This window comes from Haliotis asinina, chromosome 2, assembly GCF_037392515.1.
Source record: "Haliotis asinina isolate JCU_RB_2024 chromosome 2, JCU_Hal_asi_v2, whole genome shotgun sequence".
Classification (NCBI taxonomy): Eukaryota; Metazoa; Mollusca; class Gastropoda; order Lepetellida; family Haliotidae; genus Haliotis; species Haliotis asinina.
The window spans coordinates 1,123,090-1,140,616 of NC_090281.1; the positions used below are offsets into that span (position 1 = coordinate 1,123,090).

Sequence of the window (17,527 nt, forward strand, 5' to 3'; positions counted from 1 at the left end):
ACATCAGGGAGCTGAAACAGTTGAACACCAGTTGGTGAAGGGAGACTGGGGTGGACAGACATTAGGGAGCTGAAACAGTAGAACGCCAGTAGGTGAAGGGAGAGTGGGTTGGACAGACATCAGGAAGCTGAAACAGTTGAACGGCAGTAGGTGAAGAGAGAGTGGGGTGGACAGACATCGGGGAGCTGAAACAGTTGAACGCCAGTAGGTGAAGAGAGAGTGGGGTTGACAGACATCAGGATGCTGAATCAGTTGAACGCCAGTAGGTGTAGAGAGAGTGGGGTGGACAGACATCAGGAAGCTGAAACAACTGAACGCCAGTAGGTGTAGAAAGAGTGGGGTGGACAGACATCAGTGGTGTGGACAGACATCAGGAGCTGAAACAGTTCAACCCCAGTTGGTGAAGGGAGAGTGGGGTGGACAGACATCGGTTAGCTGAAACAGTTGAACCCCAATAGTTGTAGAGAGAGTGGCGTGGACAGACATCAGGAAGCTGAAACAGTTGCACCCCAGTAGGTGTAGAGAGAGTGGGGTGGACAGACATCAGGGAGCTGAAACAGTTGAACGGCAGTAGGTGTAGAGAGAGTGGGGTGGACAGACATCAGGGAGCTGAAACAGTTGAACGCCAGCAGGTGAAGAGTGAGTAGGGTTGACAGACATCAGTAGTGTGGACAGACATCGGGGAGCTGAAACAGTTGAACGCCAGTAGGTGAATAGAGAATGGGGTGGACAGACATCAGGTAGCTGAAATAGTTGAACGCCAGTAGGTGTAGAGAGTAGGGTGGACAGACATCAGGGAGGTGAAACAGTTAAACCCCATTAGGTGTAGAGAGAGTGGGGTGGACAGTCATCATGGAGCTGAAACAGTTAAACCCCATTAGGTGAAGAGAGGGTGGGGTGGACGGACATCAAGGAGCTGAAATAGTTTAACGCCACTAGGTGTATAGAGAGTGGGGTGGACAGACATCGGGGAGCTAAAACAGTTGAACGCCAGTAGGTGAAGAGAGAGTGGGGTTGACAGACATCAGGATGCTGAATCAGTTGAACGCCAGTAGGTGTAGAGAGAGTGGGGTGGACAGACATCAGGAAGCTGAAACAACTGAACGCCAGTAGGTGTAGAAAGAGTGGGGTGGACAGACATCAGTGGTGTGGACAGACATCAGGAGCTGAAACAGTTCAACCCCAGTTGGTGAAGGGAGAGTGGGGTGGACAGACATCGGTTAGCTGAAACAGTTGAACCCCAGTTGGTGAAGGGAGTGTGGGGTGGACAGACATCAGGGAGCTGAAACAGTTGAACGCCAGTGGGTGAAGGGAGAGTGGGGTGGACAGCCATGAGGTAGCTGAAACAGTTGAACGGCAGTAGGTGTAGAGAGAGTGGGGTGGACAGACATCAGGGAGCTGAAACAGTTGCACGCCAGTAGGTGAAGAGAGAGTGGGGTGGACGGACATCAATGAGCTGAAACAGTTGAACGCCACTAGGTGTATAGAGAGTGGGGTGGACAGACATCGGGGAGGTGAAACAGTTGAACGCCAGTAGGTGAAGAGAGAGTGGGGTTGACAGACATCAAGATGCTAAATCAGTTGAACCCCAGTAGGTGTAGAGAGAGTGGGGTGGACAGACATCAGGGAGCTGAAACAACTGAACGCCAGTAGGTGTAGAAAGAGTGGGGTGGACAGACATCAGTGGTGTGGACAGACATCAGGGAGCTGAAACAGTTGAACACCAGTTGGTGAAGGGAGACTGGGGTGGACAGACATCAGGGAGCTGAAACAGTAGAACGCCAGTAGGTGAAGGGAGAGTGGGGTGGACAGACATCAGGAAGCTGAAGCAGTTGAACGGCAGTAGGTGAAGAGAGAGTGGGGTGGACAGACATCAGGGAGCTGAAACAGTTGAACGCCAGTAGGTGTAGAGAGAGTGGGGTGGACAGACATCAGGGAGCTGAAACAGTTGAACCCCAGTAGGTGTAGAGAGAGTGGGGTGGACAGACATCAGGGAGCTGAAACAGTTGAACCCCAGTTGGTGAAGTGAGAGTGGGGTGGACAGACATCAGGGAGCTGAAACAGTTGAACGCCAGTAGGTGAAGAGAGAATGGGGTGGACAGACATGAGGTAGCTGAAACAGTTGAACGCCAGTAGGTGTAGAGAGTAGGGTAGACAGACATCAGGGAGCTGAAGCAGGTAAACCCCAGTAGGTGTAGAGAGAGTGGGGTGGACAGTCATCATGGTGCTGAAACAGTTGAACCCCAGTAGATGTAGAGAGAGTGGGGTGGACAGACATCAGTGGTGTGGACAGACATCAGGGAGCTGAAACAGTTGAACCCCAGTAGGTGTAGAGAGAGTGGGGTGGACAGACATCAGGAAGCTGAAACAGTTGAACGCCAGTAGGTGTAGAGAGAGTAGGGTGGACAGACATCAGGGAGCTGAAACAGTTGAACGCCAGTAGGTGTAGAGAGAGTAGGGTGGACAGAGATCATGGAGCTGAAACAGTTGAACCCAAGTAGGTGTAGAGAGAGTGGGGTGGACAGACATCAGGAAGCTGAAACAGTTGAACGGCAGTAGGTGAAGAGAGAGTGGGGTGGACAGACATCAGGGAGCTGAAACAGTTGAACGCCAGTAGGTTTAGAGAGAGTGGGGTGGACAGACATCATGGAGCTGAAACAGTTGAACCCCAGTTGGTGAAGTGAGAGTGGGGTGGACAGACATCAGGGAGCTGAAACAATTAAACCCTAGTAGGTGTAGAGAGAGTGGGGTGGACAGTCATCATGGAGGTGAAACAGTTGAACCTCAGTAGGTGTAGAGAGAGTGGGGTGGACAGACATCAGTGGTGTGGACAGACATCAGGGAGCTGAAACAGTTGAACCCCAGTAAGTGTAGAGAGAGTAGGGTGGACAGACATCATGGAGCTGAAACAGTTGAACCCCAGTAGGTGTAGAGAGAGTGGGGTGGACAGACATCAGGAAGCTGAAACAGTTGAACGCCAGTAGGTGTAGAGAGAGTAGAGTGGACAGACATTAGGGAGCTGAAACAGTTGAACGCCAGTAGGTGTAGAGAGAGTAGGGTGGACAGACATCATGGAGCTGAAACAGTTGAACCCAAGTATGTGTAGAGAGAGTAGGGTGGACAGACATCAGGGAGCTGAAACAGTTGAACCCCAGTAGGTGTAGAGAAACAGTTGAACGCCAGTAGGTGTAGAGAAAGTGTTGTGGACAGACATCAGGAAGCTGAAACAGTTGAACGCCAGTAGGTTTAGAGAGAGTGGGGTGGACAGCACTTGGTCTTTGTTCTGTTCTACTTTCCTGTACCAGAGACAAGAGTGTAACCTTTGTAAAATGTCGATATTCCCCTGAAAACAGAGACGAAAGTGTAACCCTATCTAAAGTGTGGAGACACAACCGTTACATTTATAACTCGACATCCCAGTGTGAACAAGGCACAGGTGTTTCTTGTGTTACTTGACTTTCCAGTGTGAGCGAGACACAGGTGTTAATTGTATCACTGGACTTCCCAATGTGAGTGAGACACAGGTGTTAATTGTATTACTGGACTTCCCAGTGTGAGTGTCTTTCCCCTTTGTAGATGCCGATCTGGAGAAACTTGAGGTGGACCCAGTCAATCGCATCCTCTTCTACACTGACACCGGCAATGATGTCATCGGCTCCATCAACCTCGACGGAAGCAACTTCAAGATTGTTATCAACTCTAATCTAGACTCACCCCGGGAGATCGCGGTAGATCCTCGTTCACAGTACGTATATGTTGTGATCCTGCCCTCTGATCAAGAGTGGAGAGAAACCGCAACAGCAGTTTGTGTTATTATGCCGAGGTTCTGTCTCTTATTATACAGAGCCTATCTGTCCCGGCAAAGCATCATGTGTTATCATACGGAGCCTTTCATTAGCGATGCATCAACTTGTATTATTTTACAAAGGCTGTGAGTCGCGACAGAGCAACTTGTGTTATTAGTGTATATCTATCACGACACAGCAGCTTGTGTTATTATACAGAGCCTGTCAGAGTCTCGATACAGCAACTGCTGTTAATATACAGAGCCTATTAAAGAGAGTTATTAAAGAGAGACCAAAAGCTGTTGTACAATCATAGGTGAAAGGAGGAATCCGAATTCTTACACTTTCTTCTAGCCCCACGACCAATTCCATTTGGACTGATCCAAACATACCTGAACAAGCTGAGATATAACCTTCACAGCTGGCATTGCGAACTGAACCTGAGTGGCCTGAAGGGTTGGCCTTACGAGATGATCCCTGAATCTCAATAGATGGCCTTACGAGATGATCCCTGAATCTCAATAGATGGCCTTACGAGATGATCCCTGAATCTCAATTGTTGGCCTTACGGGATGATCCCTGAATCTCAATAGTTGGCCTTACGAGATGATCGCTGAATCTCAATAGTTGGCCTTACGAGATGATCCCTGAATCTCAATAGTTGGCCTTACGAGATGATCCCTGAATCTCAATAGATGGCCTTACGAGATGATCCCTGAATCTCAATAGTTGGCCTTACGAGATGATCCCTGAATCTCAATAGATGGCCTTACGGGATGATCCCTGAATCTCAATAGATGGCCTTACGAGATGATCCCTGAATCTCAATAGTTGGCCTTACGAGATGATCCCTGAATCTCAATAGTTGGCCTTACGAGATGATCCCTGAATCTCAATAGATGGCCTTACGAGATGATCCCTGAATCTCAATAGATGGCCTTACGAGATGATCCCTGAATCTCAATAGTTGGCCTTACGAGATGATCCCTGAATCTCAATAGATGGCCTTACGAGATGATCCCTGAATTTCAATAGTTGGCCTTACGAGATGATTCCTGAATCTCAATAGATGGCCTTACGGGATGATCCCTGAATCTCAATAGATGGCCTTACGAGATGATCCCTGAATCTCAATAGATGGCCTTACGAGATGATCCCTGAATCTCAATAGTTGGCCTTACGAGATGATCCCTGAATCTCAATAGTTGGCCTTACGAGATGATCCCTGAATCTCAATAGTTGGCCTTACGAGATGATCCCTGAATCTCAATAGTTGGCCTTACGGGATGATCCCTGAATCTCAATAGTTGGCCTTACGAGATGATCCCTGAATCTCAATAGTTGGCCTTACGAGATGATCCCTGAATCTCAATAGTTGGCCTTACGAGATGATCCCTGAATCTCAATAGATGGCCTTACGGGATGATCCCTGAATCTCAATAGTTGGCCTTACGGGATGATCCCTGAATCTCAATAGATGGCCTTACGGGATGATCCCTGAATCTCAATAGATGGCCTTACGAGATGATCCCTGAATCTCAATAGTTGGCCTTACGAGATGATCCCTGAATCTCAATAGTTGGCCTTACGAGATGATCCCTGAATCTCAATAGTTGGCCTTACGAGATGATCCCTGAATCTCAATAGATGGCCTTACGAGATGATCCCTGAATCTCAATAGATGGCCTTACGGGATGATCCCTGAATCTCAATAGATGGCCTTACGGGATGATCCCTGAATCTCAATAGATGGCCTTACGAGATGATCCCTGAATCTCAATAGATGGCCTTACGAGATGATCCCTGAATCTCAATAGATGGCCTTACGAGATGATCCCTGAATCTCAATAGATGGCCTTACGGGATGATCCCTGAATCTCAATAGATGGCCTTACGAGATGATCCCTGAATCTCAATAGTTGGCCTTACGAGATGATCCCTGAATGGCCTCATGAATTGGCCTTTGCGAGATCATCCCTGAATGTCCTGAAGAACTGACCTTGCGAAATGATCCTCAGGAGATAGAAATAGCCACAAAAGGTGATCCCACGCTGGCAAAACGAAATGATTTAGCAGTGGCCTATCGAGTTGTCTCCCTTGCAGGCAGATCTTCTGGACAGATTGGGGGAAATCTCCAAAGATCGAGACCTCCAACTATGACGGCACAAACAGGAAAGCCCTGGTGACCACCGGTATCATGTGGCCGAACGGCATGGCTATAGACTACAATGGTGAGTATAGACTGCGACAATGGACTACAACGATCAGTATAGAATGTGACAATAGTTTTACACTGCACTCAGCAATGATCAGCAGCATGAGCATCGATCTGCGCTATCGGGAACCTATGACATGTGTCAACCAAGTCAGCGAGCCTCACCACCCGATCCCGTTAGTCGTCTCGTGCAACAGGCATAGTCGCCATTTATGGCAAGCATGCGTTGCTGAAGGCCTATTCTACCCCTGAACATAACGGATCTGTCAGTATAGAGTGCGACAATAGACTACAATGGTGAGTATAGAGTGCGACAAAAGACTACAGTGGTGAGTATAGAGTGCGACAATAGACTACAGTGGTGAGTATAGAGTGCGACAATAGACTACAGTGGTGAGTATAGAGTGCGACAATAGACTACAATGGTGAGTATAGAGTGCGACAATAGACTACAGTGGTGAGTATAGAGTGCGACAATAGACTACAGTGGTGAGTATAGAGTGCGACAATAGACTACAGTGGTGAGTATAGAGTGCGACAATAGACTACAGTGGTGAGTATAGAGTGCAACAATAGACTACAGTGGTGAGTATAGAGTGCGACAATAGACTACAATGGTGAGTATAGAGTGCGACAATAGACTACAGTGGTGAGTATAGAGTGCGACAATAGACTACAGTGGTGAGTATAGAGTGCGACAATAGACTACAATGGTGAGTATAGAGTGCGACAATAGACTACAGTGGTGAGTATAGAGTGCGACAATAGACTACAATGGTGAGTATAGAGTGCGACAATAGACTACAATGGTGAGTATAGAGTGCGACAATAGACTACAATGGTGAGTATAGAGTGCGACAATAGACTACAGTGGTGAGTATAGAGTGCGACAATAGACTACAGTGGTGAGTATAGAGTGCGACAATAGACTACAGTGGTGAGTATAGAGTGCGACAATAGACTACAGTGGTGAGTATAGAGTGCGACAATAGACTACAGTGGTGAGTATAGAGTGCGACAATAGACTACAATGGTCTGTATAGACTAAGAGCCCCAGGGCGATGAGAGATTCAGAGATTGGAAACTTGCAGTTGACAATGTCACATGGAGACTAGATGGCCAAGGATCCATCTGAACATCAACAAAATTTTTAGGAATTTCAACTTGTCTCCAAATTCAAAAGTTTCTAAGACCACCGACATGTGGCTGGAAGACTAACAGGGAGTAAGACAAAACTCACTCAGTCTTCATAAATGCACGAGTTGGGGAACAACAGTACTTTTATACAAATAGTGCAATTTCAAATGTCGAAGAATTACCACTCCCAGTAAGGGAACAATAGAGCATGTCGTTTCCCTTCAGGAAAGACATGATGCCAAAGTGGCTGAATACATGACACTTTTTATGGATAACAACTTCTTTTTCATGTTTGTGTCCATAAAACGTGTATTCGTGTTCGTGGAAATTCTAAATGCCTTTCAAACATTCAAAACTTTTTTTGGTTTGAACCTATTTTTTTCGATTCATACTTTTTCAAGTTCTACTGTTATGTCTTTCTCTGTGTCTTCATTTCTGTTCATACTGTGTTTAATTTGCGAACAACCTATGAGCAAAGGAGTGAATGGTATTGCTTTGATCAAGGCAATCACTCGCGTTGACCACGTGACCTGTGTACAAATAGGCCCTTGCCATACGATGACATGGACGTTTACTGGTGACCAACTAGATAAAGTGAGATTATCAAATCACAATAGGGTTTCACACAGAATAACTTCAGCCGAACCCTTAAGCACATTTACAATTGGGCTTCCATGTGTAGACCCAAGTCAGGCCAGGAGACAATACTTTTTACAACACAGCATTCAGGAGGGACCTTTCCCCAACATGTTACTTGACTTGTCTCTTCAAGACACAGCCTCCACTATATTTGTGTCATCCATTGTGCTTGTTAGTTAAGAGCTGACAGATGAAAATTTGACACAGGATTCCAGACCACTGGTGAGGATGCTGGTCCGGCCAGCCATGGCAGTTACATATGTTTGCTTTGTAACTTGACCCCCAAAGAGAGTTAGTTTCTTCCAGATGTTAACAGACCCTGAACCTGAGGAAATCTAGACCTGCTTCATTTAATGCTCTAGAACTGTAGAGAAGGCTTGGCAGTAGGCAAAATAATGGGGTTCAGGGACTGTGAGACCGACTATGTGGGTGTGTCACAGGGTGTGGCAAATGGCTACAATGGCCATATAGGTTGTGGCAGTTGACTATATTGGACTGCAGAGAGCATGGCAAAAGATTACAATGGACATTACAGAGGATGACAATAGACTACAATGGACATTATAAAGGATGGCAATAGACTACAGTGAACAGTATAGAGGGTCGGAATAGACTACAATGGACAATATAGGGTGTGAAAATAGACTACAATGGACAGTATAGGGAGTGGCAATAGACTACAATGGACAGTACTGAGTGTGGCAATAGACTACAATGGACAGTACTGAGTGTGGCAGTAGACTAATACGATACAAAATGTTTATACAGACTAAATGTGTAAGAGTTGTACAATGTGTGTGTTTGGCAGACGACAAGCTGTACTTCGTGGACGGGGGCACGCACCTGCTAGAGGTGATGGACATGGACGGCTCCAACCGTCGCACCATTTTGAAGGACGCCGGTGCACACTTCTTTGCCGTCGATGTCTTCAAAAACTACATCTACTACACCGACTGGAACCAACCGTACGTGAAGTGCTGTCTATCCCGTACACTGCACTCTTACAGATCGTTAAACATTTACATGGCATCACTAAAGATCGTTAAGGGTTTACATGGCATCACTAAAGATCGTTAAGGGTTTACGTGGCATCACTAAAGATCGTTAAGGGTTTACATGGCATCACTAAAGATCGTTAAGGGTTTACATGGCATCACTAAAGATCGTTAAGGGTTTACATGGCATCCCAGAAGATCTGTATGCAGTCCAGAAATAAACCCACCTCTATGGATCTGCTTACATCTATCCACGTACCGCTGCCCTGTTCAAATGTAGATTGCTCTCTGTCATGCTGGTGTCATCCAAGCGAATCTCTAATTGTAGATGTAACTGTCACATAGTTTACAATGCACCTTCAGTGCCTTAATGCGAGTCAACAAAGACGGTAGCGGTAAGACCCCTGTGGGCCCACCAAGCTTCAATGAACTCGCCGACATCAGGATACACGAATATGGATCGGATGTGCAAGGTAGGCTCGCCATTAATGTTACGTCTACTGTACCGTGGCCAGCGCAGATCTCCCCTATTAGGACATGTGGGATCAGTCATCCTTCAGACGTCTAAGAAACAGTGTCCCTCAGTGATACATCTATAGGGGAGATGTTGCGTCTGTAAGGGGGATGTGGCGTGTGTGATGCAGATGAAGGCAAAGTGTCCTGCTGAGTGGTATGTGTCGTAACTTGACCGAGAGATATGCGAAACAAAGGAATAGCAAAGAAATTTACATTTAACGACAAGACTGTGACATTAAAATACGGTAGTACCCAATTACAATGTACAGTTACACTGCACAATGGGAGCAGGAAAAACTTCACCACAGTTGAGGTAACATTTATCGTTTTTATTTCGGAGGTCACTGTAGGGCGGTACTGTCGCTATATCACAGTATTTGTACTACTGGTTAACGTGTATTGCTGCTTTATGTTAGACTGTCTCTATATCACTGTATTTGTACTACTGTTTAAGGTATTTTGCCGCTTTATGTTAGACTGTCTCTATATAACGGTACTTGTGCTACTGGTTAACGTGTATTGCCGCTTTATGTTAGACTGTCACTGTATTTCTTTTGACATGATTTGTAGGTAAAGTTTAGAATGCATTAGTTAATCATGTACAACATTTTCTTGCTGTTCACTTCGCATTCGTTTACCAGTGATTTCCAGTTAACCGCCAGTTTACTCCTGGGAATGAAGTAGTGACACATCGGTGTAAAACCTTGTACAACTTGTGACATGTCAATAGTTGTGTTACGTCAGTAGTCGTAGACAGTAAAGATGTCGTGTAAAGGAGGTCTATCTTTTATATAGGTGGTTTATAATCACCTGTACATATCATGTCAATCTGTCAAACATATAACAGTTCGTGGTCTACCTGTAATGGTGCCAACTACATAAAGCTACGTCACGACGATATGAAGCGAAATGTATGACCGACTGTGCTAACTGTTTCAACATTCTGCAATCAGTCCATGTATGTCTTCAAAGTCATCGTGCTTACTTCCGCTCATTGTTTGCTGGTAGAGCCAACCCCATCGTCAACTGTCAACTTGGACCCTGCACATGTGTTTGTGCGCATGCTCGGGACAGCATCAGCTGGACGTGTGGACGTGTATGCTAATGGCGAGTGGGGGACAATCTGCGACGACCACTGGGACAACAAAGACGCCAGTGTGGTGTGCTCCATGCTGGGTTATAACAGGTGGGTACGGAGATAGTCCATAGACGTCACAGTGTACTCTTACTTACATACATACACGTATGTACGTATGTACCTACCTACCTACCTAATGACCTACCTACCTACGTCCTACCTACCTACCTATCTACCTACCTACCTACTTACCTACGTCTACCTAGCTACCGACCTACCCACCTACGTCCTAGCAACCTACCTACACCTACCTACCTACCTACGTTCTAGCTACCTACCTACCTACCTACCTAATGACCTACCTACCTACGTCCTACCTACCTACCCACCTACGTCCTACCTACCTACCTAGCTACCTACGTCCTACCTACCTACCTAGCTACCTACGTCCTACCTAGCTACCGACCTACCTACCTACGTCCTACCTACCTACCAACACCTACCTACCTATCTAACTATCTACCTACCTACCCACCTACCTACCTACGTTCTAGCTACCTACCTACCTATGTACATGTCCCCGTGCATCCATGTACGATAAAAACATCCTAATTAGCTTGATCTCCTGAAACACACCTAAATCATATAAAATGACCCGAACACTGCCAACAACATACATTTGCAGCCAGCTGTCAGTATGAATAATACTACAGAGCAACGGTTTCTTACTAGACAACTGCAATAGAGATACGCTAAGTGCACAAAGTGCATGATTCCCAGAGAAGAGTGCTCCACTTTTGTAGAAGGGTGAGTGAGATTAGTTTTACGCCGCACTGAGTAATACTCCAGCTGTATGACGGCGATCTGTAATTAATCGAGTCCAAACAACCCAGAGACCAGCTACACGAACATCGATCTGCGCAAATAGAAACCGATGACATGTGTCAACCAAGTCAGCGAGCCTGACCACCCGATCCCGTTAGTCGCTTCTTACGACAAAGCATGGGTTGCTGAAGGCCTATTCAACCTCGGGGCCTTCACGGGTCTTTGGTGAAAGAGGTTAGGCAGGCTAATGAATCAATCAGGAAAACGATATCGTCATGAGTTAACATCTCACCCATATCTTCTTGACTTCCTGACAGAGAGAACGCTCTGGCCACGTCAAATGTGCAAGTATCCCCTGGTTCTGGCCTCATCTACATGGACGAGGTGAACTGCACGGGCACCGAGACTCACATCGTACAGTGCGGTTTCACCGAGGAGAACTGGGCCATGCACGATTGTAGCCATCAAGAGGATGCTGGTATCACTTGTGAACTCCGTGAGTTGGTTGGGCAGAATGGCTCCTTGTACTCCTGTTCAGAGGGTCACGTTTTTTTCCCCCTGTGCACATGGGGAGTAGCTGGGGTTTTCAGTACACATGATGGGTAGCTGGGGTTTCCAATACACATATTGCGTACCTGAGGATTCCTGCACACACGTTAGGTAGCTGGGGTTTCCACTACACATGATGAGTAGTTGGGGTTCCCAGTACACATGATGAGTCGGTGGGGTTTCCAATACACATGTTGGGTAGGTGGGGTTTCCTGTACACATAATGAGTAGGTAGGGTTTCCTGTACACATGATGGGTAGGTGGGGTTTCCTGTACATATGATGAGTAGCTGGGGTTTCCTGTAGACATAGTGAGTAGCTGGGGTTTCCTGTATACATAGTGAGTAGCTGGGGTTTCCTGTAGGCATAATGAGCAGGTGGGGTTTCCTGTAGACACAATGAGTAGCCGGGGTTTCCTGTACACATAATGAGTAGGTAGGGTTTCCTGTAGACATTGTGAGTAGGTGGGGTTTCCTGTACACATAATGAGTAGCTGGGGTTTCCTGTATACATAGTGAGTAGGTGGGGTTTCCTGTATACATAGTGAGTAGCTGGGGTTTCCTGTAGGCATAATGAGCAGGTTGGGTTTCCTGTAGACACAATGAGTAGCCGGGGTTTCCTGTACACATAATGAGTAGGTAGGATTTCCTGTAGACATAGTGAGTAGGTGGGGTTTCCTGTAGACATAGTGAGTAGCTGGGGTTTCCTGTAAACATATTGAGTAGATGGGGTTTCCTGTAAACATACTGAGTAGGTGGGGTTTCCTGTACACATAATGAGTAGGTGGGGTTTCCTGCAGAGATATTGAGTAGGTGGGGTTTCCTGTAGACATATTGAGTAGGTGGGGTTTCCTGTAGACATAATGAGCAGGTGGGGTTTCCTGTAGACATTGTGAGTAGGCGGGGTTTCCTGTACACATAGTGAGTAGCTGGGGTTTCCTGTAGACACAATGAGTAGGTGGGGTTTCCTGTAGACATAGTGAGTAGGTGGGGTTTCCTGTACACATAGTGAGTAGGTGGGGTTTCCTGTACACATAATGAGTAGGTGGGGTTTCCTGCAGAGATATTGAGTAGGTGGGGTTTCCTGTAGACATAATGAGCAGGTGGGGTTTCCTGTAGACATTGTGAGTAGGCGGGGTTTCCTGTACACATAGTGAGTAGCTGGGGTTTCCTGTAGACACAATGAGTAGGTGGGGTTTCCTGTAGACACATTGAGTAGGTGGGGTTTCCTGTAGACATAGTGAGTAGGTGGGGTTTCCTGTACACATAGTGAGTAGGTGGGGTTTCCTGTAGACACAATGAGTAGGTGAGGTTTCCTGTAGACGCATTGAGTAGGTGGGGTTTCCTGTAGACATAGTGAGTAGGTGGGGTTTCCTGTACACATAATGAGTAGGTGGGGTTTCCTGCAGACATTTTGAGAAGGTGGGGTTTCCTGTAGACATATTGAGTAGGTGGGGTTTCCTGTAGTGATTTTGAGTAGGTGGGGTTTCCTGTAGAGATATTGAGTAGGTGGGGTTTCCTGTAGACATATTGAGTAGGTGGGGTTTCCTGTAGACACATTGAGTAGGTGGGGTTTCCTGTAGACATACTGAGTAGCTGGGGTTTCCTGTAGACATATTGAGTAGGTTATGTTTTCTGTTAATGTGTTGCGCATTCTTGACTTCTAGTAAACAGGCCAGGTTGAGGTAGGCAGGTCTCTTATGAATACGTTGAGTAGATATGGCTTCATGTAAACAGGTTGAGGTAGGCAGGGTTTCTTATGAATACGTTGAGTAGATATGGCTTCATGTAAACACATTGAAGAGGTAGGACCTCCATTAAGCTTGTTGCCGAGACACGGTATCCTGTAAACACATTGAAGAGGTAGGACCTCCATTAAGCTTGTTGCCGAGACACGGTATCCTGTAAACACATTGAAGAGGTAGGACCTCCATTAAGCTTGTTGCCGAGACACGGTATCCTGTAAACACATTGAAGAGGTAGGACCTCCATTGAGCTTGTTGCCGAGACACGGTATCCTGTAAACACGTTGAGTAGACGGGGCTTCCTGTAAACTCGTTGTGTAGACAGAACTTTCTGTAAATACGTTGAATGGGCACTTGTATACACGTTGAGTAGACGGGGCTTCCTGTAAACTCGTTGTGTAGACATAACTTTCTGTAAATACGTTGAATGGGCACTTGTATACACGTTGAGTAGACGGGGCTTCCTGTAAACTCGTTGTGTAGACATAACTTTCTGTAAATACGTTCAATGGGCACTAGTATACACGTTGAGTAGACGGGGCTTCCTGTAAACATCGTTGCGTTGGCAGGGTGTCATCTATTTTCTAATAAACACGTCGAATCGATCCAATTAACGTTACACTCTTTTTGTAGACAGTGAATAGTAAGTAGTTGGGGTTCCCGCCTGAGACGTGGGCGGATCTTCATTGCGACACGCCATGATTTTCCTGTTAAAGCTGCTACGTTGTTCTGCAATTACCATGTTTACCAACAGCAACGGTTCCGGACAACTTCCTCCTTTTCACCGACGTTAACAGCGGCCATCTGTTCAAGATGGACTTAAACACATACAGCTTCACCGCAATACCCCAGCCAGGAAGTCCCAACCCCGTGGGCCTCGCTTACGATGAAGTTACGAAACAGGTCTTCTACTCCGAGGTTGTGCCCAACCCAGGCAGTCAAATAAGGAGCGTTGGCATCGACGACACCAACTTGAAGGTCGTCAAACAACTCAGTAATGGTGAGCAGACAAACACCCATAGAGACAGCTACCCACGGGGTAGTAACAAAACGTCCACCCTAATGTGAGTCTAACTGCTCCATCTGTTGAGTCAGACAGATTAGCCTGGCAGCTTCCTTGAGGTAATACAGACACACGCACTATGTCAATCAAACAAATGGCCAGAAGCAACATATGCAAGCAGAGGGGTACACAAAGTACGCAGTCTAGACTACCAGTTGTCCGACTTTCATTTTGTGGAAGTCGCGGTGGCTGAGCGGGCTAGGTGGCTGACTTTGTGTGCTGGCGATTAGGTGCCTGACTCTGAGGGTGCGGGTTCGAATCCCGGATGGGACACAACTTTGTACTTTACTGTGAAAGTGAAATCCCAAATATGACGTAAGTTGCATTTGACCACTATCTAAATGGCATCGTGTAATCATCATCAAATGGCCAGAACACGAGCTAACAGTCTGCCAAGCTATTGAATGAACCGCGCCAGAATGAACCACCTTCCACGAAGTGGACTTGCTTTTAACAATACCTGTCACATGGTGTAAAAGTTAAAGAAGTTTGTGGTAATTGTCCAAAGAAGGAATTGTCAGATGACACATGTCCTGGTAGCACCTGAGGGTGACGGTGTTACCAGAGTTCCACATGCCCTGCTCCCATCTACGAGTACCTCGTCTTTATAAGATGGGAGAAGTGCTTTTGAATATTTGTGACTTGTTCGCACTTTGTTGACTGTTGCAGGAAGCATCCCAGATGGCTTAGCTGTTGATTCGACGTCAGCAAAACTCTTTTATACAGACGCCGGAAGTGACATCATTGCCTGGACGGCCCTCGACGGAACCGGGCAGACAATCATAGCTCAAGACAAACTTGATCAGCCTAGAGCAATCGTCGTGGACACACAAAACCAGTCAGTGTCGTGCAAATATGATTGACGGATTAATGAAATTCACACACAGTGAGTGAGTGCGTGAGTGAGTGAGTGAGTCAACCCTCGTGTTCTAACGTGGTGTCGGTGCCGTTTTACTGAATCACAGACCAAGTAAGCCGTGAACCCTCATGTTCCAGGAAGGTGTTTTGGACGGACTGGGGCAGTACGCCAAAGATTGAGAGTGCCGACTATTCTGGGGCAAACAGGAAAACCATCGTGTCAACCGGCATCCAACTGCCCAACGGCCTAGCTATAGACATGAAAGGTATGTGTATTAACCGTGGTCCATGTGAAGTAGAGCGGGGAACAGTACATGGCCTTTTGTAGGTGGCTTAGGTATCATACGATGACAACTTGTGGTTTATTGGAAGTGCTATGAAACTGTGTCTTACTGATATTTTTGTGCGGTAGTCACAGCAAGTTGTACATGTCCCTTTGCCTGTTTGTGGTAATACTTGAGGAGTCTACATGTCTAGATGTGTGTATTATAAGAATATGTGTATGTGTGTGTGTGTGTGTGTGTGTAAATATAGATAAGTAGATACTAAACTCTCTCACTCTGAAATATCATATACACACAAACACGTTTCTAGAACATTCTGTAATATTTTACATTACATAACTGCCACTATGAGCTCACAATTTTAATATGTACAACACGACGGTTCAGGGCTATTTCTTTGTCCCTTGATCCGGTGAATGATAAAGTCCACCCCATTCGTTGTCATATTGCCTTCCAACTACTGCTAACAAAGCAAATACAGCATATCGATACATGAATATACAGGTGCACAGCATAAGTGTGGACATAATGCAGCACAACGTATAATACTGCCTCATGGCCGTGCATGTAGTGTCCGGGAGAGGTGTTGTATGATCACTATGGCAGATTTCATCTTTGTTTGATGCTTGTTTGACGCAGCACTAACAGTCTAACAGTATGATCAGTCAAACAGTGTTGTCTCGCAGCGTCAGTAGGAAATGTACACAATAGGGACAGGAAGACAACTGTTCTGTCGTCCTGGAGTCTCACCTGCCGATTCCGTTAATGACCTGTTGTTACAAGTGTGCCGTGGTGCAGATCAAGTCTAACCTTTCAGTGGGTTCTTCATTAAGTCGGCTAGCCTGAATATTCAGTTAATCGACGAGTTTATTGCCTTTAGAATCGCTTCTTGTCTTCACAACCAAAGGGAGCGCTGTAGCAGTGAACTATACGCGTGTTGGTTCTGTAAATGTTTGCATGGCTTCCAGCTGGTCGCTTATACTTCTGTGATGCGGGAACACATCAGATCGAGGCTGTTGATCTTGATGGCGGAAACCGGAAACTCATCTATCAAGACAACTCGGCTCACTTCTTCGCCCTCGCCCTGTCCGACAAATACATATTCTACTCTGACTGGAACAAAAGGTGAATCTGTTTTATGCAGTGGTTAACGGAGTGTTTGAGCTTCCGCGTTTGTGCCAGTCTGGTGGCCTACCTTTAAGGTCTCAGCTGTGCATTGCATCCTTTTGGTATTTTCTATCTTATATCAAACACTGTAACTGCTATAACACTTGACTGGTTACCATGGAGGTGGAAACGTCAAAGCCATTATTATCTGTAGGCACACATGAGATGTACACTGTAGAGAAAAATATGTTTTGAATCCTTACCTTTGTTTCCCAGCGGTGTGATGAAGATCAACAAAGACGGCACCGGCAACTCCATGGCGGGGCCTCCCGGCTTCTCCAGAATCAACGCCCTTGCCGTCTATCAAACATAGGGTTTTCTCCATGCGACAATGTACCTAATCGCCCTTCTGCACATCGCGTAAGATTAAAATATGTTATCTTGCTATGATGGTGTTGTTTTGTTTCGAAACTTACTCTGTTCACGCGATCTTGAAGAAAGCTCAGTGGTATAGTGAGGTGTTACTGCTGTGCCCTACAGGCCCACCTGAGGGAAGGAGTAGAAAGCAATATGATGATACTACTGCATCATACAGGCCCACCTTAGTAAAGGAGGAGGGTAAAGAACTATGATAAGGTGATGTGTTACTGCTGTGTCCTACAGGCACACCTGAGTGAAGGAGTAAGAAGCAACATGATGTAGGTGAGGTGTTACTACTGCATCATCAGGCCCA

The 17,527-nt window shown here is 46.2% G+C and overlaps 1 protein-coding gene across 4 annotated transcripts in view; it reads left to right on the forward strand.

The window, feature by feature from the left end:
* LOC137273102 (low-density lipoprotein receptor-related protein 4-like) overlaps nucleotides 1–17,239 on the forward strand; it is a 52,955-nt gene extending 35,716 nt beyond the window's left edge. For all 4 annotated transcript variants that reach the window (XM_067805553.1, XM_067805555.1, XM_067805554.1 and 1 more), the window contains exons 10-20: nucleotides 3,577–3,745; nucleotides 5,889–6,016; nucleotides 8,585–8,741; nucleotides 9,135–9,244; nucleotides 10,296–10,473; nucleotides 11,508–11,686; nucleotides 14,237–14,482; nucleotides 15,215–15,383; nucleotides 15,542–15,669; nucleotides 16,656–16,812; nucleotides 17,071–17,239. In XM_067805553.1, coding sequence (XP_067661654.1) covers nucleotides 3,577–3,745; nucleotides 5,889–6,016; nucleotides 8,585–8,741; nucleotides 9,135–9,244; nucleotides 10,296–10,473; nucleotides 11,508–11,686; nucleotides 14,237–14,482; nucleotides 15,215–15,383; nucleotides 15,542–15,669; nucleotides 16,656–16,812; nucleotides 17,071–17,167 — 1,718 coding nt within the window. In that variant the 3' untranslated portion in view covers nucleotides 17,168–17,239. The remainder of the gene's footprint in view (nucleotides 1–3,576; nucleotides 3,746–5,888; nucleotides 6,017–8,584; nucleotides 8,742–9,134; nucleotides 9,245–10,295; nucleotides 10,474–11,507; nucleotides 11,687–14,236; nucleotides 14,483–15,214; nucleotides 15,384–15,541; nucleotides 15,670–16,655; nucleotides 16,813–17,070) is intronic.
* Nucleotides 17,240–17,527: the final 288 nt, after the last annotated feature.